This window comes from Mus caroli, unplaced genomic scaffold, assembly GCF_978045245.1.
Source record: "Mus caroli unplaced genomic scaffold, Mus_caroli_1 scaffold_7, whole genome shotgun sequence".
Lineage (NCBI taxonomy): Eukaryota > Metazoa > Chordata > Mammalia > Rodentia > Muridae > Mus > Mus caroli.
The window spans coordinates 33,802,523-33,827,069 of NW_028227262.1; the positions used below are offsets into that span (position 1 = coordinate 33,802,523).

The 24,547-nt window shown below is 51.0% G+C and overlaps 1 protein-coding gene across 8 annotated transcripts in view; it reads left to right on the top strand.

Annotated features, from left to right (window-relative positions):
* The window catches only part of Vgll4 (vestigial like family member 4), a 118,634-nt gene extending 94,087 nt beyond the window's left edge, over window positions 1-24,547 (top strand). For 6 of the 8 annotated variants that reach the window (XM_085840151.1, XM_029478812.2, XM_021165064.2 and 3 more), the window contains 3 exons: window positions 22,371-22,566; window positions 23,549-23,672; window positions 24,168-24,547. In XM_085840151.1, coding sequence (XP_085696277.1) covers window positions 22,371-22,566; window positions 23,549-23,672; window positions 24,168-24,439 — 592 coding nt within the window. In that variant the 3' untranslated portion in view covers window positions 24,440-24,547. Of the gene's footprint in view, window positions 1-11,416; window positions 11,784-21,948; window positions 22,005-22,370; window positions 22,567-23,548; window positions 23,673-24,167 lie in introns of those variants that run through there. The other 2 variants (XM_021165070.3, XM_021165068.3) reach the window with 2 other exon arrangements.

Here is a 24,547-nt window from a genome sequence, read left to right on the forward strand (position 1 = left end):
CTTTTCATGTTCTTGTGACTCCATCCATTCTTGCCCCTCCCCCCCATCAGTACGGTTTCAAGTATCCGTTGCTGTTTGCATTGAATTCTAGGTATTTTTCCTCACCTTTGCTGACTTTATATTATCTTGTTTGTTTTCTGAGACAGGGTTTCTCTGTGTAGCCCTGGCTGTACTGGAACTCATTCTATAGACCAGGCTGGCCTCAAACTAAGAGATCCAACTGCCTCTGCCTCCCAAGTGCTGGGATTAAAGAAGTGCGTCACTATCCACCACCGCTTTATTTTATCTTTAAGATATTACCCAGCTTGCAGCAGAAACTGTCTTAGAAAGTACACCTGGGCGAAGTGTGGCTCTATCCCCTGTGAGCCACCAACCTTCCAAAAGCAAGTGTGAGTTCTCACTTCCCTTTTCCTTACACTGAGCCACACAGCTTAGATGGGCATTGGCAACAGGTCACCGTGGCGACCCTTTACACCAGCTCCATGTTTGTGTTGGCAGCTGCATAGTGGTCCAGGCCCACACACTCCTGCGTTCACTGACTAGTCCCCTTGTGTCATTCCCAGCGTTTACAGAGTGATGCAGCCCGGGAGGCTGTGCACCTGCAGTGGTGCAAGCTTGCAATGCAGCTGTGCTAGGTCTCACTGGCTTTGGGGCTTGTCTTGGGCTGCATGGCTGGTGAGCCCTGGGGAGGGTCCTTTGCTGGCCAGGAAGCAAGGCTGGATTCGGCTGTCCATTTACAGCGGGATGTCCAGGTGAGCTGTTGAGTTAGCCACCTGGGAGGGGGCAGGAGTATTTATAGAGAGCTTACCGAAGGCTAGTTTTGTATTAGACAACCAGAATATTCCACCTCAACAGTAGACGTGACCTCTTTTTCACCATAGATGAACTTCCCTCTATCCACCTCCCTGCCTTCCTGCCTGCTAGCTTATTTGAGGTGTTTTTTGTTTGTTTTTATTTATTTATTTATTTATTTATTTATTTATTTATTTATTTTTGGTTTTTCGAGACAGGGTTTCTCTGTATCGCTCTGGCTGTCCTGGAACTCACTTTGTAGACTAGGCTGGCCTAGAACTCAGAAATCCGCCTGCCTCTGCCTCCCGAGTGCTGGGATTAAAGGCGTGCGCCACCATGCCCGGCTGTTTGTTTGTTTTAAAGAAACAGATATTGGGGGACTGGAGAGATGGCTCAGTGGTTAAGAGCACTGACTGCTCTTTCAGAGGTCTTGAGTTCAATTCACAGCAACCACATACCACATGGTGGCTCACAACCATCTGTAATGGCATCTGATTCCTTCTTCTGGTGTGTACAAAGACAGAATACACATACATACATACATACATTCCTACATATCCATTCTAATGACGGGCACATGGCACACACTGAGTGACTTCTGTGTACTTCTGTGTTAGGTTGTGGGACACCTCTACCCAGGTAGGCCTCAGGTGCAGTGGGATCCCCTTTTGACCACTGGGATGTGTGTGAAATATCCACCCTAGCCTCTGAGCAGGCAAAGCCCAGGGGCTCCTGCTGGAGCCAACGCCTCTGTTGAGCCCCTTGTCACCCCTGTGAGCTGCTGTCCTGGTGTGTTCTTGTGACCAGAGCTCTCACACTTTTCTCCACTTCTGACTTAGACAGATCTGGGGGCACACTTTGTAGCCTGAGGATCTTTTGTCTCTTTTTCTATCTGCTTCCCTTGGGGATCCACTGGGTGTTTACTCTTCTCTCCGTGGGGTGAGTGGAGAACATGTGAACCCCAAGCTGGGACCATTGGTGTGAGAGAAGGTTGGAGAAAGCGTTTGAAGGACCCTGCGTCTAAGGGAGAAGCAGATCACTGGCAAGGATGCTGTTCGTGTGTCCCTGTGGGTTTGCTTAATGGGGCAGGGGAGCCGTGGCACCCTCTGCTTCGCAGAGCCATGGTTCTGACTGTCCCACATAGGCTCACTGTGTGGCTTTGGGGCTTGTTCCCTGAGGCGACCCTGCTTCTTGTCTCCTGAGTCCCTTTGGTCCCGGTGTGTGTAACCAACTTTAAGACCGTGCTGAGTGGAGATTGAGCAGTTGGGCACATGTTGCTTCTTTAACTTTGCTCAACTGAGATTGGAAATCAAGGAGCCTTCCCAGGGCAGCTGGTCGGCTGAGGTGTTCTGCAGAGGGTGTGGATGTCCTGTCACTCAGCATGAGGCCGCTGCTAGAGAGGGCTTCTGTCGCAGCCATTGAGTGCGCTGGGTACCAGCCGTGTGCCGAATCATGGGCATGACCTTGTGTCTTCTTGTTCTGGGACATCCATGTTCCTGCTCTCCCCCTTTTAAGACAGCAGCATGGGACCTCTGTAACTCTATGAGGGTCCACCTCTGGCTGGTGATAGCCATGGCAGGCTTCCCCACCTTCCACTCCCGGCAGCTGCCTCACAGTGGCAGCTATGGCACATGCCTGAGTCTTAGCTCTGTCACGAGACTTTATTGTTGTCCCTTTTGGACAGGTTGACATTTCAGGACAATCAAAATGTAATTGCTGGTACTTTGGGGGGCGGGGTGACAGCTGCTCATGATGGCCCCACCCACAATGGCTGGCCCCTCCCATATCAGTCACTAATTAAGAACATGTCCTACAGGGTTGTGTAGAGCTTGATCTGGAGGCATTTTCTTAATTAGGGTTCCCTCTTCTCAGATGGCTCTAGGGTGTGTCAAGTTGACATAAAACCAGCACACACACACACACACACACACACACACACACACACACACTTTTTTTTTGAGGCAGAGTCTCTCCCTGAACCTGGAGCTCACCAGTCATTCCAGTATCCCTGGAGGTATTCTGGTGTTTAAGGGACTGTTTTACAGCCAAGATCTTAGTTCCCTGAGCAGAAACTCAAAAACCAAGCTACTGCTAAGCTGGGATCTTCTTTCCTTCTTTCTGGCTTACACATGATTGACTTGCCAACAGAAATTAGAAATTAGAAAAGGCTTCTTGACAGAGCAGTGTGATCTCGGAGCTGGCTTGCCTGCGGTTAACTGTGCCTTTCACACTTTAGTAAGAGCTGGGGAACTAGCCTGCACTGTGCTGGACAGACAGCTGATTTTTAGCAGTGGCCTGGGTGGTTATGGCCACACCTCCTGGGTTCTGTTGACAGCCTCTGCTAATGAAGTGCGGTACCTTTAAGTAAAGGTCACAGGCCTGACCTGGGCTGTGTGGGTTTCTTGTTTGTGAGGCTGGAGGCATTTTCTCATTTTCACAGTTGAGCTGAAAACAAAGGCCGCCTTATCCTTGCAGGGAGCTGCTCTCAGAGAGCTGACGTCAGCCTTTTCCTGGCCGGCCTCGCCTCTGCCTTAAGAGTCTCTGCAAAGAGCTGCTCAGGCAGGCCACCATCTTGCTCCTGGCATTTTCCTGGCTGAATAACGAATAACACATGAAATGAAGAAATGCCAAGGGTGTCAGGAGCCAGGGGACAGAACAAAAGCACTGTCAACCAAGTCCAATCCTGGCTGTGTGGGGACTAGCCAGCTTTGTGGCTGTAATTGGTCCTGGGGGGTTACAGAAGTGGGTCAGAACTTTGGGGAAGGGAGACTTGCCAGGAGCGAGAGTGTGTTCAGGGTCCTGTTCTAAAGGGTCACACCGAAATCAGCAAAGCAGGAGTGATTGATGCGTTACATCAAAGATATTTATTCAAAATTAGAAGGTCCCCTGCCCAGGCCCCAAGGCATTCAGCTGGGGACAGAGATTGCAGCTGTTTGGAATACAGATGGTTAATCTGGACATTGCCTAGTTCATAGAACTCTTCTTGCTGGAACACAAAGCCAGCCTGTCCTGAAATAAAGTGCTGTTCTCTTAGGTCTCTGAAAGATCCAACTGAGGAAAGAGGAAAGATAGAGACACTGCTGAGGGGTTGGCCAGGGTGTGGGTTGATGGCGCCTCCTCTCCTCCGAGATCTCCTACTCCCTACTCGCTGGGCCTCACTGAGCAGGAGGAGGCAGGAGGAGCTCTGGTGTCTACACTTGACCAGCACGACACTTGTCTCTTGCTTTGCTGTGTTGTTCGGTTGAAACACTTTTTATTTTTATAATATCTCCCGAGCATACTCAAAGAGCTTAAAGCTGTCCTGGGGTCTGGTGACAGAGAGAAGCCTGCCCAAAGGACGGTCTGAATTCTGGAGCCTCAGCTCCCTGGCTGGCAGAGAAGTCTGGCCTCTGCTGTTCCTGCTGATTGGCTTCTTGTTGCCTCCCTTGAGGAGACCTAAGAGACGGCCCGAGGATGCCAGGCCCAGTGGTACATGCCCTACGACCCAGCACGTGGGATGCTAAAACAGGGGATTGGAGAGTCCATGGCCAGGCTGGGCTACATAGCAATAGTCTCCAGCAAAGGAAGGGAGGGTGGGAGCTCATGGATGGTCACAGGAACATTTTCAGCACTCAGTGTCGTGGGAGTCCGTTGGCTCTCATTAGATTAGTTGAGGAGACGAAAGTCAGGGGCTCAACCATTGCTGAGGTTGTCCGTCTGAGGAGCTGCTGGGTACATGGAGGAATGACTGTGCAAATTTCCAGGTTCTGGGTCAGACACAGTTTTCGGCCCAGAGTTTCTCCAAGGGAAAGAGCTCTGGGGCCTGTGGTTGTCTGGCTTGTGGTCCTTCACAATCCACGTGTTGAAGCCCCTCTCCTCCAGTGCGAAGGTCTTTGGAGTTCTTATGGTTAGATGAGGTTAGGAGGTGAGCCCTGCTCATGTGGGGTTAATGCTCTGGAAAGAAGAGACCACAGTGCATTGTTCCTTCATTCTGTATGAGGACTCAGAGGAGGACAGCGAGCGTCTATGACTTGCCAGCGGTGCTACACACGGGTTGTAGGCCTCCAGGGACTGCCGTTTAACATGTGTTGTTTAGATCTTCTGTCGATTCACTGTGGAGCAAAACTTTTCTCAGAGATGTGGCCCGACTGTGGAGCAAAACTTTTCTCAGAGATGCGGCCCGACATAATGAGCAGTTGATTTCAGAATTCCGTTGTAAACTTCCAGACCCTCGAAGCTTAACTTGGAAAATGAAGTAGCTGGTCAATTCCCTGAGTGCCCCCCTTTAACAGAGGGAACTATCAGGGTGTCCACTGAGGGCCGAGAGATTGAGGAAGCAGGGCCAGGTTCCCCCTGATGCTCTGCCCACAAGGTGGCAGATTTGGGGGACACTTGTAATTCCATGTTGTGATGACTCTAGAAGGAATCTCTTTTGGCTGATCCTCCTATGACCCTTATTTTTGTGTTCCCCTTTCTACCTTGGGAGCCACTCTTCCCGAGATTTTCCTTCCTTCTCCCCACACCCTTTAAAAAAAAAGAGAGATTTTGGATGCAGCGCTAGCTATTCTGGAACTCCCTATAAAGACACAGGCTGGCTTCGAACTCACAGAGATCTGTCTACTTCTGTCTTCCAAGTGCTGGGATTTGTGTGTGCTACCATGCCCTGCTATCCAGAAACTTTAAGAGGGATTCTGTTGCTATGACAAAATACCTAAACCTGTTTAATTTACAATAAAAAGAAGTTTATATAGCTCACTGCTCCAGAGATGGAAGTCTTAAGATTTTTGGCTGCTTCTGGCGAGGTCTGTGTGCTGTGTCCATGGAGTAGAGGAGCAGAGGAGGAAACAGAAGGCAGAGGCTCTTGGGAACTAATCCACTTTCCTGAGAGCTACTGCAGCCTCTGGAGAAGGAGATGGAATCTTCTTCAGGGCACTCCCTCCCCACGCCACCACATCATAGCCAGCTTCGGAGTCCAGCGACAGATAGCCTCTACGTATGGCATTTATTGTTATCTCTGCTTCCAGGCTCCACCCTTCTCATTGACTGACCCTCTAAGTGATGTCATGCAAGCTGTGGCTTACATTGCCTCTATACATGGAAGAGTCTCATTGTTATGTATGATGAAAACCCACAGGTCACACATATCTGCCTCCTTTTGCATGTACACATGTAGGAATTTCTCCATGTGACACTCCTCCATGTTCATGGTTGATAAAGAGCTTTCTGTTTACCTCAGAAATTACCACCTGTCTCCTGCCCCCATCTCCATGTTGTATTCACTGCCATGTTCTGCCAACTCTTTTCTATATAGGCATTGGCCTGGGTCACACTGTAGAGTAAGCATGGCCTGGGTCACACTGTAGACCCCCTGCCCCCATGCAAACCTCCTTTCTGGGTCAGGTTTCTGAAGTATTATCTTTGTGGCTCTTGGTCAGCTCTAGGAAATCGCTGTGCAGACCTGAGTCTCTAGGCTGCAGTCTGCCTCAGGGCCTCACTTGCCCTTACTCGAGGACTCCTGAGCCATTCAGAAGCCCCTCCTCCAGAGATGGCAAGTTAGCAGTCTTCCTAGAACAAGGTGGAACGGTGTGCCTCTCTCTGCTCACTTCTGATTGTTCATCTCTATCAGGGCTGGGCCTTGTTCAGTCAATAGCTCTGTACCTAGTGTAATGCCAGATAATCCTTGGGGCTAGGTCATTCTTGGAATAAGAATGGAACGAGAGAGAGAGAGAGAGAGAGAGAGAGAGAGAGAGAGAGAGAGAGAGAGAGAGAGAGAGACAGACACCTTGACCTTGAAGCTGTCTTCCTTTTGATGGAGTTAAATTTTAATCCCACCACTCAGAGGTAGAGGCAGGCAGATCTTTGTGAGTTCAAGGCCAGCCTGGTTTACATAGTTAGTTATGTACTGTCTAAGGTAGCATTGCCTAGGGTAACTCCTGTGTTCTGCAGCCATAATGCTCATTTCCAGGCTGGGACAGAGTCAACTACAACTGCCCTGTCCCCCCTCTTCCCTGCACCCCATCTTCCAGAACAGAAATCCCTGGGTCCCCTTGAACCTGTGGAGGCACCTCATTCAGTCTGTATCATGGGCCTGCTTGGTCTCTTATCCTGGGTTACTGTGTGAATAAAATGCCTTTTTTTTTTCCATCCTTCTATTTACGTTTCTTTTTTTTTTTCTGCTACTGGCACCAGGCCGGGTAGGCGTGAGGTGTGTGGAAACCAAGGATGGAGTATGGCAGAGTGAAGAGTGCTGGTGTGGCCCAGGAGTTGCAGATCAGCAACACAGTCCAACATCTGAGATTAAAAAAAAAGGGAAAGGGCTGTCTATGTGGCTGGAGAGATGGCTCGGTCGTTAAGAGCACTGACTATTCCTCCAGAGGACCAGACTTTAAGTCTCAGTGCCATGTGATGCTCCCTTTCTGGCCTCCCTTCGTACCATACATACATATAGATATACATGGTTCATATACATGCGTGTGTATGTACATACATGCAGGCAAGCACTCATACACATTATCTTTTTGTAATCTTAAAAAAAAAAAAAAAAGGCTAGACAGACACTCTCATCTTGGGAAGACGAGCAGGTCTGCCCCCAGGTGTCCTTCACATTTGCCGCCAGCCACTCTGTCAGCGCCCCACTTTCTAGCAGATTCGCTGTGTTCATTTGCTTGAGTGGCAGGCAGCTCAGGACCAGTGCCAGGCACTGCTTACCCTCCCACCCTCCTGCTTTGAGTCATGCTTGGTCATGGGTTTCTAGGCAGAGCTGTGAGCGGGGCAGATGAGAACTGGACCCTCCGAGCCACCAGGAGCTGCCCCTTCACTCCTGTGCCTCGGTGTGGCCAGACAGGTCTTCCTCCAGAGCCTGTGTGCGTGACACCACTGGGTCTATCCATGGGCCGTATCTCCTTGACTACTGAATAAAAGCCACGCTCCTTGTGTGACCTTCAAGGATGGAGGCGCCCATTGCAACAAACTCCCTTCCCAGTAAGCACCTCCCTGGACTTTCACGGAAACACCGTGGTTAAATTTTAAAAGAATTCATGGAAATCTCTACCATCCCTCACTTCAGGCCAACTAAGCATGAGATGAGAGTTGTGGGCCTGTGTGACAAGCAGCTCTGACACAAGTCAGGGCCAGTACACAGGATGGCCCCACTCCCCTTTGTGACCTTCACTGTGGCGTCTTAATGCAGTTGTCTTCCGCTCTCACCCGGGCCAGCTCTGGTGGTGCCACCCTTGAGGGTTCCTGGCAGAGAGCTCTCCATACATTCCACAGCCTCAGATTTAAGTCAGGTTGTTGTGGTCTATCTATCCAGCATTTACCCTTCCCACTCATCCCCACGTCCCCCACGGTGACACTCTGTATTCTGGAAAGCATTTATCCTTGTGAGCAGGCTGCTGGTAACTGTCCCATGTCCCAGCACCTTTGTTTACTGTGCATAGATAGTGATGGTCTGTCAGACCCTTCTTCACTGTCAGTGGCGCCTTCTACAGATTGCCTTGTCTGTCTCTGTGTAGTCTATGTAGCCTAAGATTCACAGGGCTTCTGCCTCAGCCCCTTCCCCCACCCAAGGAGCTGGGTGACTCATGGCTTGGTTTTTTTGTTTGTTTGTTTTAGCTCTCCAAAAAGGCTTGTTCTTAAGTTTATTCATTTTTTAAAATCGATTTTTAAGGGCAGGATGCAGTTACAAACATGTTGCTTCGGAGATTTTTATATAGGAGAGCTGTTCTAGAAAAGGTTTGGTGGTAGGACCCAAGAATTGTCCTGGAGGGTCAGTGCCCACGAACTTTCCTGTTGAACCAATGGCAGGGGCTTCTTGTCCATCAACACCAGGGTGAGACTTATCCCTATTAACCGACCCACTGTGAAGTAAGGATGTGGCTCTCCGCCTGCTTCTTGTTTTAGCTTCTCAACAGAGCCACTAGGGCTGCGCTGGGCACTTTGGTTTGCAGGTGCCTGAGAAGTCACTACACAGTGCCAGGCCAGGCCAGGGAGAGCAGAATTCAACACCCAAAGTGCAGTTCCTACTGAGTGTACCCTCCCTTTACACTGCAGAGAAGCTGGGGACCCTCTGCATACAAAAGGATTTAGGGCTTGTGTGTGGTCACCATGTGGGGGAGGCTGAGCTTCAAAGGGGGCACAGGGGAAAGCCAAAGAGAGAGGTCTTGGAAGAGGCAGGTTTCAGGGTGCACTGCTGAGAGGCCAGGGTAAACTCAGCAGCTCACCTCTGTCCTAGGGTGGCTCCCTCACCTTTCCATAGCTCGACCAGTGCTCCAAAGGCCACCGTGTCCAGCCAGCTAGTTAGACAGTTTAACTTAAACAAGCAAACAAAGTCCCAAAACAGTGCTTTTATTTATTTGTGGCAAAGGTTTCATTTCCTTCCTAATCCAATCAAAATTGCTTTCCTGTCGTCATCAGTTGCTTACTCATTGATAATTCATTTGAAGCTCAGGTTAATGCCCCCTCCCCCTTTCTTTGTCCCTGCCTTGCTGGAGATGGGACCTGGTTAGACAATCTGAGCTATAACCAACCCTCCGGTGGAGTCTGTAGACTGAAAGCTGGAAATGTGGGCATGTGTGTACTGGGGAAATGTGTGCATGTGTGTACTGGGGATTTTGAATTTCCAACAGCAGCAGCAGCAGCAGCACACTTGATAGGTAACTGATATGACGACGACAACGACGACAACGACTTCTCCTCCTCCTCCTCCTCCTCCTCCTCCTCCTCCTCCTCCTCCTCCTTCTCCTCCTCCTCCTCCTTCTCCTCCTCCTCTTTTTCCTTCTTCAGAGAAGAAACTGGCCTCAGGTTCACTATGTTGTCAAGGGTGACTTCTGATCCTTCTACCTTTATCTCCCTAGGGTTGGGGTCTGATGATTGAGACCCCAACAGGCTTCAGTCATGCTGGGCAAGTGTCTTACCACCTGAGCTATACCACCAGCCTTTGCATGGTCTCAGGACTTTGGGCTTGTTTGTCATGTTTCTTTCATGGGGCTGTAATATGTAATATGTGAGCATGTTCCCCAGTGCTGGGAGGGGGCAGGGATAGGGGCATTTCTTCCGAGATTCCTTCAGTCCTCCTCAACTTTCCTTTCTTTAGCGATTGCATCTATAAGAGTTAGCATCCTCACTCAGAGCCCTGCAGCTCTCCGGGTGTGCCTGCTAGCCACGTGTAGTTTGTGACTAACTGTCCAGCATGTTCGATCTTCCGAAGTCTTCCAAGTATTTACAGTGTTTGTAAAAGAAAGACCTTTCAGGCTATGATAATAGCTCAGTTGGTAAATAGTACCTACTTTGCAAGCATTCGGACTTGCGTTCTTCCATCCCAGAACCACGTGAGAAAGCTGGTTGAGGGTGCTCATACTAGAACCCCGCACTGAGGCAGCAGTTCCCTGGAGCTCCCTGGCTGGTCAGCAGAGCCCATGAAAAAGACACAGTCTTTAAAGAACAAAACAAAACAAAATCAATAGCAGCAGCAGCAAAAAAACAAGTCCAAGGTTGATGGTCTGAGGTGAACTGAACAGCACTGGAGCCTGACCTCTGTGCTGGCATGCACAGAGGTCACACACACACACACACACACACACACCCCTCCCCAATGTTTTGTTTGGATGCGGCTGGATCACTTACTAGATCTTTTTCTTTAGCAGGAAAACCTTCCAAAAGTATTGTAGAAAGGACTGAAGTGTGTTGAGAACACCCACACCCCGTGGCTAGGACGGGGCCATTGTGACTGCTCAGGACATGTCTGTGACGGAATGCAGGAGCTTTATGTGCATGGGCCTCTGTGCTCTGTGTATCTGTGCTCGTCCTGATTGCTTCCACACTAGAGGTGGTGGGAGCTTGAGGGATTTAGCCCTGGGGAGAGAGGTGGGCTGTGACTGTGGAGTGGAGCTGAACAGGGCTCCTCACCCCTTGGTCTGCATCCGAAGCTGTCACTGTCGTCCCTCCCTCCCTCTCCCTTCCAGGACCTTTGCTGCTGAGCTGAACTGGGAGTGTGTGAGACTTGTCTCTTGTTGGGTATCCTTAGTAAACTCTGAAATCAAAAATGCAATTGTTTTTATTTAACCATTTTCCCAGATGTTCCCTTGGGCTTGATGGATGCAGCCTTTACTAGAAAGTTACACTCCTGAGACACAGTGTTGTGGACACGGTTGCTATAGACAGTGACAGTTGGCAGGTTTGGAAGACAGCCTTAGCATCTTTTCTTTTCTTTCCTTTTCTTTTTTCTTTTTAAATGTGTTTTCCTCCCACAAGAACTGCTCTTTCATTGGCGCGTTCATCCTCTGTGCTACAGATCTGGCTTAGGAGAGCCTACTTGATATAAATGCAGTTCTGTTGTGGTGTGAAAGGAGCCAGCAGGCCCATGCATGCCGCAAGGAAAACTCCTTAGGATCTGAAGGAACCAGGCAGGCAGGTGACTCCCCTAGAAATCAAGCCACTGGCCTGGGATAAGGTTCAGAAATCTGCAGATGGGAGCAGATAATGTGCTCACCGGAGCTAACTGGCCTCCAGCACTTGTAACAGAACAGCCTCTCAAGTGGGGTTTGTGAGAAGGGCAAGAGGACCAGAAAACCCACAGAAGCTGAACTGCAGGCCTGTCCCCTCCCTCCTGCCTCGCCCCTTCCTGCCAGCATTTCCTTTGGCCAAGTTGTAGAGTTTGCTAAAAGCCTGATGTTATGGAAGGTAGGGAAACAAAGAAAGAGGAAGTGACTCGCTGTAATTCTGACAGCAGATCTGTTTTCTCTGAAAATGGAACTGCAGCGATGCATGCAACGTTCTTGGCAGGCGGCACTCCGTAAATAACGCCTCCCAGGAGTTCCCAGCCTCTCCCAGGCCCGCAGGAAGCTTCCCCTGCAGCGCGGGGCAGGCGGCCCCGCACCTCACACCCTCCTCCCGGGGACTCTTATTCTGACGGGGTGCGCGCCCGCCTTGCCTGCCAAGTTTGTGAGGCCCCAGGCTTTCTTGTGGGAGGACGCTGGGCTGTCTTCATGCTCTTTGGCAATGATTAAAGTGAGGTTAGTACCAAAACCCCCTTTCATTTTATTCCCTTATCCTGCCGTTTTCAAAGCAGATGGCAGCGCTGTATTTTCAGCTGTAATTAATTTAAGCTGGGGGAGGCAGAACTGATGGGCGCAGCAGGGATGTTCCCTGGGTCCCTGTCTCTTGGCCACCCGCACCTTGTCCCAAGCCGAGCCATGTAATCACCAGATCTTCCTGCTAGGGCGAGGGGGCGGTCACAGAAGAGCAGTGTGGAGGTAGCTGGCAGGATTAAGGAGCACCCAGGTTCAGGTGAGGCTGTCACGTGAGGGGGCAGATGCTGGGGGCCCCTGTTCCTTCTCAGCCCAGACGCCAGGCTTGTGCTTCTGCTCTCAAGTTTATTCGTAACAGAAGACAACGAGAAAAGCACTTGGCAGAGTCTAGAGTCTCTGACCTCAGCCTCTTCCCCCTGGACACACCACTCAGGTTCCCTTGTCGCTCATCATCAACCAGCGACCTCTTGACCTCTCAGGTCTGATAGAAACTCTGAGGAGTTTGCACCATAGCCCTACCAAGTTCTACCCTCATCCACTCTGAGACCTGCACCCCAGCCAGCTAAGCTGCAATCGTGCCTTGCCCCTGGGAGCCCAGAGAGGGACCTGCCGGTTAGAGTGCCCTTGTTGTAGGAGTGGTGCAGACACACTGAGGACTTGGTCCCGCCAACATACTGCTGCCACACAAGTGGTAGCTATTACTGTTAACATTTAGCCACCCTCTAAAGACTTAAAGCAATTGTTCTGGGCTCATAGTGAGAAATGGGAACCACAGTTATGTGGCTGCGAGTCTCCCAGAAGCTCACAGCTGATCACAGCCACAGTCCGCACTGTCTTGTGTCCTGGTGGCAGGGAGGAGGGTGTGCACTAACTTCTGTGGGGGCATGTTCACAGTGTTTGGTGAGTGTCGCTCCCACAGCCCAGGACGGCTGTTTTATGATGGCTGATCAGTTCTGTGCTTGAGGACCAGCTCTGTGCTCCAGCCAACCGTTCTTTGGTTTCTCTGTCGTAGTAAGGAGGGACAGGTGGTGAATGAGAGACCCAACCTGATAGACTGCTGGTGATCTGTCAGAACTTCTAAGGACTGGGTGTTAGAGTGAGAACCACACTGTGACCCAACAGCTCCTCTTCTGGGAATTTACACAGAATGATTGGAAGCAGAACATACTAGGTCCTGTTTGAACACCTAGACTCACAGTAGCTCTGTTCACATAGTCAAGACGTGGGAACAGCACAGGAGAATGCCCACTAATGGGGGGGGGGTGGCTAAAAGCATGGGTCTCCGTGTTACAGTGGAATACATTCAGCCTTAAGAGGCAGAAAATGCTAACACATACTACCACACATGGGTGAAACATGAGGATTCGCCGAGCAAAATAACCCAGAGTCAAAGCACTGATGGTATGACAGGGCCTCTAGCATGGAGAACGGTTGGTTTATCATGAGGTAACGTGGAGTGGCTGCTCCCTGGACTGGCTGGCCTGGGGTCTAACATGGTAGCTAACAACAACCTGTAGCTCCAGTTTTAGGGGATTCCATACCATCTTTTGCAGGCAAACACTTATTCACAAAAATTAAGGGAAAAAATTAATGGTATTGTATCCCTTACCATAACACAGAAATAAACTGCAGTGCTGTTTGGTTCAACCAAAGAGCACTCATGAGTGTCATGGGGAAGCAGTGTCTGGTGCTGAGGGAGGGAAAGCCAGCTGTCCAGTGCCGGATCCTGCCATGCACAGGTAAAGTGGGAGGCCTCCGGGGCAGTGACTTCAGTTGAATGGGTCCTGAAGCGGAACCACTGGAACCTGGCTCTTGTAGAGCGGACAGGGGTAGGGCTAATCCTCTGCATGGGTCAAGGGCAAATGCTACATCAGCGTTGAGCAGGAAGTCGGGTCCCATGCTATGGTTTTCCCTCTTCAGAGCTCCAAGGTAGCTCTAAAGCTGACCATAACGCCAGGGCATTGCTCAGATGTGAGCAACCACCCAGGAAAGCAAAGTGCGCAGCTCGGGGAGGGAGAATTCTAGATGCTGACGAATGCTTACTCTAAGGGAGGTTGAAGCAAGAGAATCTCAAGTTGGAGGGCAGCTTCAGCTACATAGCAAGATCCTGAAGTGGCAGTCGGGAAGGGCACTTTTGAGACTGAGAGATGAAGTAGGCCTTTAAGTGATGGCCTCTGTATTTATGGGGAGCTTCTAAGCTTGGAGGAGACCAGCCAGGTGGAGGTGGTGCACATCTTTAATCCCAGCACTTGGGAGGCAGAGGCAGGCGGATTTCTGAGTTCGAGGCCAGCTTGGTCTACAGAGTGAGTTCCAGGACAGCCAGGGCTACACAGAGAGACCCTGTTTTGAAAAGCCAGAGGGGGTTGGGGGGGGGGGGAAGAGAGAGAAAAGAATGGAAAGTCTTGAGTGGTAACCAGCCTAACCAGTTGCTAGCATACTGGAGTATTTCCAAGGACCAGGGTAACTCTCAAAACCCATCTTTGCCTAAAGTAATTTAAAGCTTATTGCTAAATTCCATAGATGTATTAAAAGAAAAAGAGTCCTTCTCTTCTCCAGTTTTTAGAGAGGTGGAGTTCAGCAAGGACAAGCCAGGCGCTTGGAGGCAATCACAGCCCTAAACACTGAGGGTCCGTGTGGTCCAGACGGGTGGCCTTGGGACCCTTCCTTTATTGATAGTATTAATATGGAAATCATGCTGTGTCAAAGATCTCTTCTTGGGTGCATATCTAATTGCCAACAGTAGAATCTCAATACCTAAGGTTCATGGAGCTCGCTCTATGGTGTGTTAATGGCTGAGTTTTTGTTGCTGTTATTCTTGGTTGTGGTTTGTAATTTCTAAGGTCAGTCAGGGTTATAGGTGACCTGAGAAGAAAAACCTCCTTTCTAGGTTTTTTTTTTTTCCTTTTTAAAGATTTATTTTATAAATGTGTGTACACTACTATTGCTGTCTTCAGACACACCAGAAGATCCCATTACAGATGGTTGTGAGCCACCATGTGGTTGCTGGGAATTGAACTCGGGACCTCTGGAAGAACAGTCAGTGCTCTTATCCACTGAACCATCTCTCCAGTCCTCCTTTCTGGTTTTTATTCAGTATTGAATCAATGTGTGAAAGAGACCCCACAGAGTAATTTGGAACCTGTTACCCCCAGCCACAGACTGCTAGCACTCCTGTGCAGGGCGTGGCAGTGTGTGGTGGGTGTGCAGCCATGTGGACTACACACGTATGTGGGATGCAGGGTGTCTGCCCCAGAGCAAGTCTCAGGTAGAGCTGAATAAAAAGGAAGGTTTGTATGCCCTCACCTTTCTTTTTAGATTGTTACTTTTAATTTATATGTGGGTGTTTGGTGTGTACAGTGCCCACAGAGGCCAGAAGAGGGCGTCAGATTCTCTGGAACTAGAGTTACAGATGGCTGTGAGCTGCCATGTGGGTGCTGGGAATTGAGACCCAGGTGTCTTCACCTTCTTATGGGACACGGGCACAGAGCACTGCAGGCCTGGGCTAATCCTCATGCTGCTCGTGTCCCTACCTATCACATGTCCTGATCTCCAGCTCGGAGACTACCACTGTGCTGAAGGAGCCAGGTCTTCTCCTGTGCTCGGGTCCCGTGCGTGGCTGACTCCTCTACAGTGATGGCCAGTGCCAGGTACTGCTGTGGGACGACTGGTTAGTGGAGTGTGCAGAACTGCTGATGGACTGGTGTTTGAATCCTGGCAAGGCTGACAGGGGAAGACTTTTCTGGTAGCTGGAAGGGATAAAGTTCCCGGGTTTTTCCAAAAGGGAGACGTGGCATAAAGACGCGGTCTCTGGCGGCACCTGCCACCCATTTGAAGGCAGGCTTTCTGCTGAAGCATTTCTGTTCTGAGTGGCTTGTCTGAGGAACGAAGTCACATCCCAGCAGCCATCTGTGCAGCCATCTCCGTGGCTGCTGCACGCGTGTGTGTGCCCACCACAAACCTTGGGTAGGGCGAAGCTTCTGATGTTCCCACCCAAAGCGATTTGCTGCAAACACGCCGAGGAGAAGCTAGAAGTGAGCCTTCCTAAGATTTAGCTCGAAGCTCGGAAAGACCTTGTAGCAGCGGCACAGCAGTGGGGAGTGTGGCCATCTCCAGACCTTTCCTCTCTGTGGATGTGTCATGGTAGATGATCCTCCTAGAGTTTCCCCTGGAACCCTGATGGAGGCTACCCTGTCTGCCCAGCCTTATGAGCCCCTTTGGGGCTGAGTACTCCCAAGAATAGGTTTGCTCTTTGAAAGCCGGTTCATTCACACAACTGCCTGTTCAAGACACCGGCTGGTCCTACTCTGGTTGCCTCCCTCTTAGTGGCTGGAGGGACTGTCTCTCCCCTCCTGGTCAGCCATGACCTTCCTAAATGTTGGGAGCTTTGGAGCGGCGTACTCTACGGGAAGCTGAGGGTGGGAGATGGAGGCAGAGGGGCGGTGGGCTTCCAGGTAGGTCTGCAGGGAACTGGTACTGCATGTCTGCTCCCAGCCTCTTCCTTCACCCTGTTCTTCAGTCTTCATCCCAGAGTCCTCCCTAAAGCATAACAGTATAAAGGCCAGCCCAGCAGTTCCTGTCGCTGGGTGGAGAGGGAGTGGTCTAGAGATTTCTGCCCATGGCAGATGGGGCAGCTGGATTTCGGCAGGAAGAGCCTGATGCTTTCCGTCCCTCTCTAGTTTGAGGGCTGCCTAATGCCAAAAACATGATAGTGGTTGTACTTTTTAGTATCATTCATTGAGAGACTGCATAATGACAAAAACAGCTGTGCACCCAGGAACAGCAGGGATCTTAAATGAACATTTATTAATCTCAGCAGCATCTCCATTCATTAGCATCTGAGTGTGCATGTGTGCAGCACATGATCTGCGGGCTCTGTAAACCGTGCTTGGAATGCACATGGGTTCTTGGCCCATTTGTGTGCAGTCCCTGGGGGCTTGTGGCCACAGGTGGACCAGTTCTTGCTTGGCTAACACGGGGAGAGCATGGTGTTCCACCCCCCAGTCTCAATGCAGACCTGATTCTCAGGCTTCCGTTTCTTTCTGTTGTCTCATCTAATGATGTAAAACACATGCAGACAGTTCTGGTCTGGGGAAACTGGGGCTGGAGGCAGAGTGGAGCCCCAAGTATGAGGCCCAGCCCAGGGAAGCTGGGAGAGCTCGGCCTGTGAGAGGGACTGCGCCTCTGTGACACAGAGCCAGAGCCACCGTGGAGTCACCTGGTTATTTCACATCTTTTTAGTACAAGGGGTGTGTGGCTTTTGGGCGACACGGGGGGGAAAGGAACTATTCCTGGACTGTCCCATGGTTTGCACTGGGAGGAAGGTGAGCAGAAGACTGCCTCAGTGGGGCAGTGCACTGCACCTTCCAAGAGGAGTTCTTGTAAGAGCCCTGCGTTGCTGTCACCATGACAGGAGGAAGTCTCTGTATGGTGCTACAGACAGGTCTCTAAAATCGAATGGAATTTCTTCTTGTCCTCAGTTGAGGCTTGGACTTCAGCTTCCAGGAGCTTTACCTGGGTGCTGCAGCTCTGTGGCTGTTGGTCACAGCTCCTAGGTGTCCTTGCCTGTTACCTTGATCTCACGGGATGCAGGTGACTGCAGGTGATGCTGGAGGGGTCAGAGGAGCAGGGTGGTGGAGGAGGGGACATCATGACACAGCTAGGCTCCTTCATGACTCCTGGGCTCAGTCATAGAGACAAGTGACCTGGTCCTCATCAGAAGGGTGGCAGGGGTAGGTGGCTCAGGCTGCTTGACCCAGCAGCCCTGCACTGTTGCCTGTCTGTTCTGGGACTTGGGCAGATCTATCCCTCCTCTACACCCCCGCCCCCATGGTTTAGCACTGTGGAAAAAGTGGGGGGCAGTGCTTCCCAGCTGTGGAAACCCAGGCAAGGGCATCCCTTCCAGTGCCATCCAGAGTTGTTGAGCTGAAGATCAGATGAGAGCCAGCACCAAGGTATTCAGCCCCTCTCTATGCAGGCAGTGGGTGGCTCACTGGCGTCTGGAGTGGCCAGGCCCAGGGCCATGTGCTCCTTAACCTCACTGACTGGTCTTGGTCTCCTGGCCTCATACAGCAGGCCATGGCTCAGTGCACAGCAGTGTTCCCTGAGGGCCAGTGAGGCCTATGGTCCTTGCTGTTATAGGACGCTAGAGTGAAGCTTCCCGACCTGTGGGTCACACACCAGGTATTTACATTACACTTCACAACAAGCAAAAGTCCAGCTATGAAGTAACAACAAACCAGTGTTATGGCTGGGGGTCACAGCAACATGAGGAACTGCATGACAGGGTCACAGTGACAGCAACGTGAGACCCTCCGCTCTAAACCTCTAAAATGCTTTTGCATTAATTATAAGTCAGTCAGCAGAAAGCATCACTGTAGAGAATTTCTAGAGATTTATAAAGCAGTGGAGTTCCAGGGGTGGTGGCAAGGCAGTACAAAGTCAGGGCTGTGAGCCCGAGAAGCTGGCCATTGTCCCGAAAGGCGGGTGCATCCCGAGGAATGAGCCCGTAGGTGACTTCACTGTGGCACCTCCTCAGGACACTGGGCTTGCAAGGCAAGTAAGCTTTTACCCTCTGAGTCATCTTGCTGGCTCTAAAATTTTAATTTTTACAATTTTTGAGTTTTATAACAATTAACATAAAATTATTATACAGCTGGACCAAAAAAATGTTTTCTTCGTACCTTTATAAGCTTAAAAACTTTTATGACTTTTTTGTTAAAACTAAGGCACAAACACATTAGTAGAGGCTAGCCCAGCATCTGGCTCCCCACAAGCACTGGTTTCTAGCCCTTTTATCTGACATGCTGAACTGGACTACACAGCGGCTCCAGGCTTCTTTTCTTGTAGATAGAACTATTGAAGGCTGCCCATGGTGCCTTTATTGTCCCCACAGACCTATGAACTCCCAAGGTGACAGTGCCTTCTGGAGCCTTCCCTCAAGTCCCTATCTGAGGCTGTTTTGCAGCATATGTATTGGCATACTTCAGAATAGTCAGGAGTATGGGCAAATCATAAGCCAGGTGCCATGACACTCTGAGGGCCATTCAAGATAGCTTTCTTCAGCTGGCTTTGGTGCACGCCTTTAATCCCAACACTGGGAAGGCAGAGGCAGGCTGATCTCTGAGTTCAAGGCTATCCCCATAGAGTGGTTTCTTCTGAAGGAGGCTTTCTTATTGACACCCCCCTGTCTCAGCACCATCTTCCCATTGAGTGCCTGTTATCTTATCCACCCTCCAGTGGCATTGAGTTGTGGCTCAGGTGACCTCATCTTATTGGCTCTGGTGACCTCATCTTATTAGCTCTGGTCACATAACATCTATCTGTGATAGAGATTAAAGGCAATTCACAGGAGAAAGTCAAATGCCTTGTTGAGAGATGTATAGAAACAGTTCTCTACCCCATGGAGAAAGGGAAGGTTTTAGAGACAGTGAGCTGTGTGCTGGCGTCCTTGACCGGTCCTTGACTGAACGAGCATGGTAACTTCAGACTGTGCCAGGCCCCTCTGAAGCTCTTCCCATTGTGGAGTCCATCATGGTAAGGTCTGAGCTCTCAGCAAGGATGGAAAGGCCACTGTCGTGAAGAGCATGGGCCATCTTCCCCCTGGGTTCTGCTGCAGCTGGAGGCTTCCCAGCCGGGACAGGCCTCAGCTTCCTGTGAGAGAACATGAGGTGTGTGTCGGTTGGTTAGTTCCTTGGAGTTGAGTTTTAAAATTGCACTGAGCAGAAGGTGAGAGAGCAGCATCTTTGTGGGCAGGGGACAGATGTGTCAGGCAACTTCATGGTGCCCGTGCTTGGCTTTGAGGTAGAGGTAGTGGCATGGCTTTCTTCCTGATTGTCAAGGGATGGGAAGCTAGGGTTGGGGGCACAGAGGATATGGTGTGCACCACCATGTTTCCACTAATGACACAATTCCTGGGCAAAGCAGGTGGCCTCTAGGTTGGTCATGGTTTTGGGAAGGTCTAAAGGCTTAGCTTCTGTCCCCACAACTATTAGCGCTTGTCTGTGGGAAGGCTTGGGACTGTCATCCAGGTTCCCAGGGCACAGTGCAGTGATGACAGCACAGATTAGCATCAGGAAGGCTCACTCTATCACCTCCAGGATATCCTGTGTGTTGTGGGAAGCTGAGGCTGGGTGGGTCCTTCCTAACTCTTCTGCCCTGCCAGTGTACCATGATTCCTGAGGCTGAGCAAGATGATGCATGAGGCTAGCCTTCCAGTCTGTACCTGGGTAAAGGCCAGACACTTGTTTTACCACCATGTTTTCTTTGGAATTGTACTTCCTGGGATCTAGTCTGTTTTTCCCAAATTCTATTGACATTTTGTCTTCAGAGCTCAGAGAGTGGTTGGGAGCACATGGTGACTGTCCCCAGAAAACCCTGCATTGGATGAGTGTGGTGGTCTCTCTCTCCCTATCCACCTTTTGTTTCTTTCTAGAAGTGCCAACCTATAGGCAAGGTTGCATGTCCTAGGCAGCCCTGGAAGTCCTCTAGGCTCCAGCAGGGCTAGCATTGGGTTTTTCCACCAACTTGGTCTTTAAGGAGCTGCAGGATGTGTGTGGTTTGGGTTAGCGTCCTGACAGCACAGGACGCACTGGGCTGTGATTCATTCAAGGGGGAGGGACATGGAAAACAATGTCTGTCTTTAAGCTCCAGGAACCAGGAAAATGAGCTGGAAATAAAGTGATGTGTAATTTTACTAAAATTAACTAGCACATTCCCAGGCTTGCTCTGTGTTTCGTGGTATTTTGTGTGATGTACCATGCCCAGTGCCTGTTGACTGATTTCCTAGGCATGGTCCTGGAGGCCCCTCTTGGTACCACCCAATTCTGGTCTCTCTGTGCATCTCATCACTGAGGTTGGTGCTTGCCCATGTGAAAATGCTGTGGGGATGGAAGGTGGGAGGTGATAAGGACTGGTGACCTGAAGGTTAAAGGGACAAGTGATATTAGCCTGCCTGAGTCTTCTTGCCGTCTATAGGGTCTTCCTCAGATCTCCCCACCCCCAGCCCTCCTTGTGTTGGGTTTTTCTGCACCCATTTCCTGCCACAGGGTCTTCTGGGAACCACGATGCTCCTTGGGAGTATAGAGTCGTGTGAAGGCTATGGATGCACTGTGGTCCACGGGCCAGCCCTGGTTCCCCATGAGTCTGCCCACCCCTAGTTTTGTACTCTGAGATCTTCCTTTCCCTGTGCAGATGGTCTGCAGCTCAGGGCAGGCAGGATTCCATCTCCCCAGTGGTTTCAGTGCTAGTGTAGGACAGGCAGAGGTGACCAGCAGTGGTGTGGTGGCTTGTGCCCTGAGGGTTGCACTGGAATTCAGGGAGGACAATAAGGCTGCAGCTTCCCTGAGGACCAGCAGGTGGTTATGAATGCTTTGTGGCCAGAGCCAGCAGTGAGCATGGACAGGCAGTCGGGAACAGTAGATGGAAAGGTGTTGGCTGCTGACATGTGCTCTCTGTAAGGTCAGATTTGCTCTGAGATGAATACAGGGAAGCCACAGAATGATGGGGCTGAGTGGGTGTGACAGTGTAGTTTTACAACAGTGAGAAAAAGGGATACTGGGTACCCAGGAAGTGCTGTGTTACTGCTTACAATTGAAAGTAAAGTGGTCACTAATAAAAGGTGTGGCTGTCACATGTGTGGTATGACCTTTGGTGGTGTTGCATTTGGCTGGCCCAGCAGGCAGGCATGGCTGCCTTTTGCCCCATAGGCACATGACCTGCTTCCCTGATGGCAAAGAAAAGGCCCAGCAGGGGCTTAGAGAATAACCTAGAATTTCCAGAAGTCTTGGGAACCATCTTCCACTTTCCTTTCAATTTTAAAGTTGAACAGCTCTGCTCTGGCAGTTAAAGAGGGACAGACCCAAAGGGGTTCTAGAATCCCCAAGGGGTTCTAGAATAAGTGGCTGGAGGGAGGACAGAGCTGAGCTTGGAACACCTTGTGTTAGCTGGGCCTTGCAGGCTTTCATGCCATAGCTGTATTGACACTCTCCACAGGCGCCCGCGTAGAGGCGGCTGCACTGAGCAGCTGGCCTGTGGTCCATGGGGCATCTGCCACATTCAGTGCCGGCACGCACAGCTCCAGGGAGCTACTGCCCTCTCTGCGTGTCTGATGCTGTGGCTTCTGGGTACAAGTGCTGCCCACTGGCTGCCATCTTACACACCGAGAAGCAGAGCCATCACAATGGTCACCAGTGTCCTCTCTGGACAGAGGTAGAAATGGCCTCTGCTGCTTAGGAGCAAACATCACTCTCCAGAGCTGGCTTATAGGATTGCACCATTTCTCTGGGTCATTCCTACCCTTCAATGACCCAACTGTGCCCAAGCTGACCATGAAGTAGATCTCGTGTGTAGGCAGGCAGCAGTGTCTGCCAGCAGGAAAGGAGGGAGGCCACAAAGCCAGCTTCGCCCACAGGTGCCTCTCCTATACTCAGGGCGTGGTTCCTCAACTCACCTGTTGGTCCTGCCCTTAGCGTTAGTGTAGGAATGTCATGGAAACACCTAGGAGAAAGCACATGGCTCCTCACCAGGGCCCCCTTTGCCCGTCACCCCCCCTCTGAGCATGGCCCTGTCTTTCAGGAATAAGACTGTCAACGGAGACTGCCGCAGAGATCCCCGGGAACGGAGCCGCAGTCCCATTGAACGGGCTGCAGCCCCCGCCGTGAGCTTGCATGGCGGCCACCTGTACGCATCCCTCCCCAGCCTCATGGAGCAGCCTCTTGCCCTGACTAAGAACAGCAGTGACACAGGCAGGTCAGCTGTGGAGCGGCAGCAGGTACGGATATGTCATTGGGAGGTGGCCATATCAGGCTGGATGTTGGGGACCAAGAGCTCCATGGAGAACGCCGAGCAGAAGTCCTGAAGTGAGGGGATGTTGGTACCCTCACTCCTTTGGCTTCCTCTCTGCACAGTGCAGGGTTGATCCAGATGAGTGCCTGGCCCTGGCTTGGATGTCCATCTTCCCTGGCACCGTGCTCCTCAGGGTCAGTGTAGCAATCCTCCTGAGATGCCGGCCCTTCCCCCATCTGATCTCATAAGGCTGAAGTTAAATGTCAGTGCGTTGCTGGGGGCTTGGATCCTATAAAGTTAGTGGTCATAAGCCTGTGGTTAAAGCAGGCCATTGTTGTTATTGCTATTACTTCTACTAAAGGAAAATAAAATTAATGCTATTTAAAAAACAAGGCCAGGCCTAATAGTATAGGCATATAATCTCAGGTACTTGGAAGGCTGAGGCAGGAGGATTATAAGTTCAAGGCAACTTCATAAGGCCTTGACTTACAAAGAGCAAGATAGGTAGAGGGAAACTGAGGACATGGGCACTTGCCTAGTGTGCGAGTCTTCGGCCCCACATAGAAAGCCCCATAGACAACAAAAGGGTAAGGTTTCTAACAAAGACTGTAGTAAGAGACTTTAAAAAGCACACAGGCAGCATGGGAGGGGTGGGGTGGAGTGGTGGCTCTGTGTGACCCTTGATGGACTCTGAGCCTCTGGGCCTGTGATTCCTAGGTTTCTGGTCAGTGTTTGTACACACTCACTAACAGGGAGGGTGGGGCCTGGCCATTAGGAGATGCTGTGTGTTGGGGCTCACCTGCAGGTGCTGGAGAAGGGGACCCCACCTCAGTCTAGTCTCCCCCTCTAGACCTGCTGTTGTGTAGCACAGAGGGCCCGAGGAACAGGGAAGGTCCCTGGCACGAGAGCTGGGCTCGCTGGCAGCACCGCTCAGTAGATGAGGAGTTGACCTGCTCTCCCTCCTGCAGAACCGGCCCTCCGTGATTACCTGTGCATCCGCGGGCGCCCGCAACTGCAACCTCTCTCACTGTCCCATCGCACACAGTGGCTGTTCTGCGCCTGGGTCTGCCAGCTACCGGAGACCACCCAGTGGTAAGTTTTCCCCCATAGCCTGAGACATGTGGGGACCCTGGATTAAGCTATAGGCTGTAACCTCTCTTCCTAAAATTTACTTAGTGGTGAGTTTAGGTTTTTTTTTTGTTTTTTTTGTTTTTTCGAGACAGTGTTTCTCTGTATAGTCCTGGCTGTCCTGGAACTCACTTTGTAGACCAGGCTGGCCTCGAACTCAGAAATCCGCCTGCCTCTGCCTCCCGAGTGCTGGGATTAAAGGCGTGCGCCACCACGCCCGGCAGTGGTGAGTTTAAAAACACTGTTTTAGAGCACGTGTGCATCTTGAGTTGGCCATGATTCAGGGGGCATAGAGAAAAGGACCTCTGTCCCTGGCCCCTCTGGGCTCCAGGATTCACCATTGTTATTTAGTGCCACAGAGACTCCTGGGCTTTACCCTTTAATGGCGTGGTTAAGCATCACTGACTGGGTCCCGGACCCACTGATGCAGCTATCTGTCCTCTGTCCCCTCCTTTGCAGCGACTGCCACCTGTGATCCTGTGGTGGAAGAGCACTTCCGTCGGAGCCTGGGCAAGAACTACAAGGAGCCAGAGCCGGCGCCTAACTCGGTGTCCATCACTGGCTCAGTGGATGACCACTTTGCCAAAGCACTAGGTGACACATGGCTTCAGATCAAAGCAGCCAAGGACAGCGCATCCAGCAGCCCAGAGTCAGCCTCACGCAGGGGCCAGCCAGCCAGCCCCACTGCCCACATGGTCAGCCATAGTCACTCCCCCTCTGTGGTCTCCTGAAGGGGGAGCCACCCCTCGACCACACAGGAATCTGCATGGTTTGCCTGAGCTTTGAACAGTCAGTGCTTAAAAAAACAGAAAGAAAAAAAAAATCCTGGGGGGAGGGTG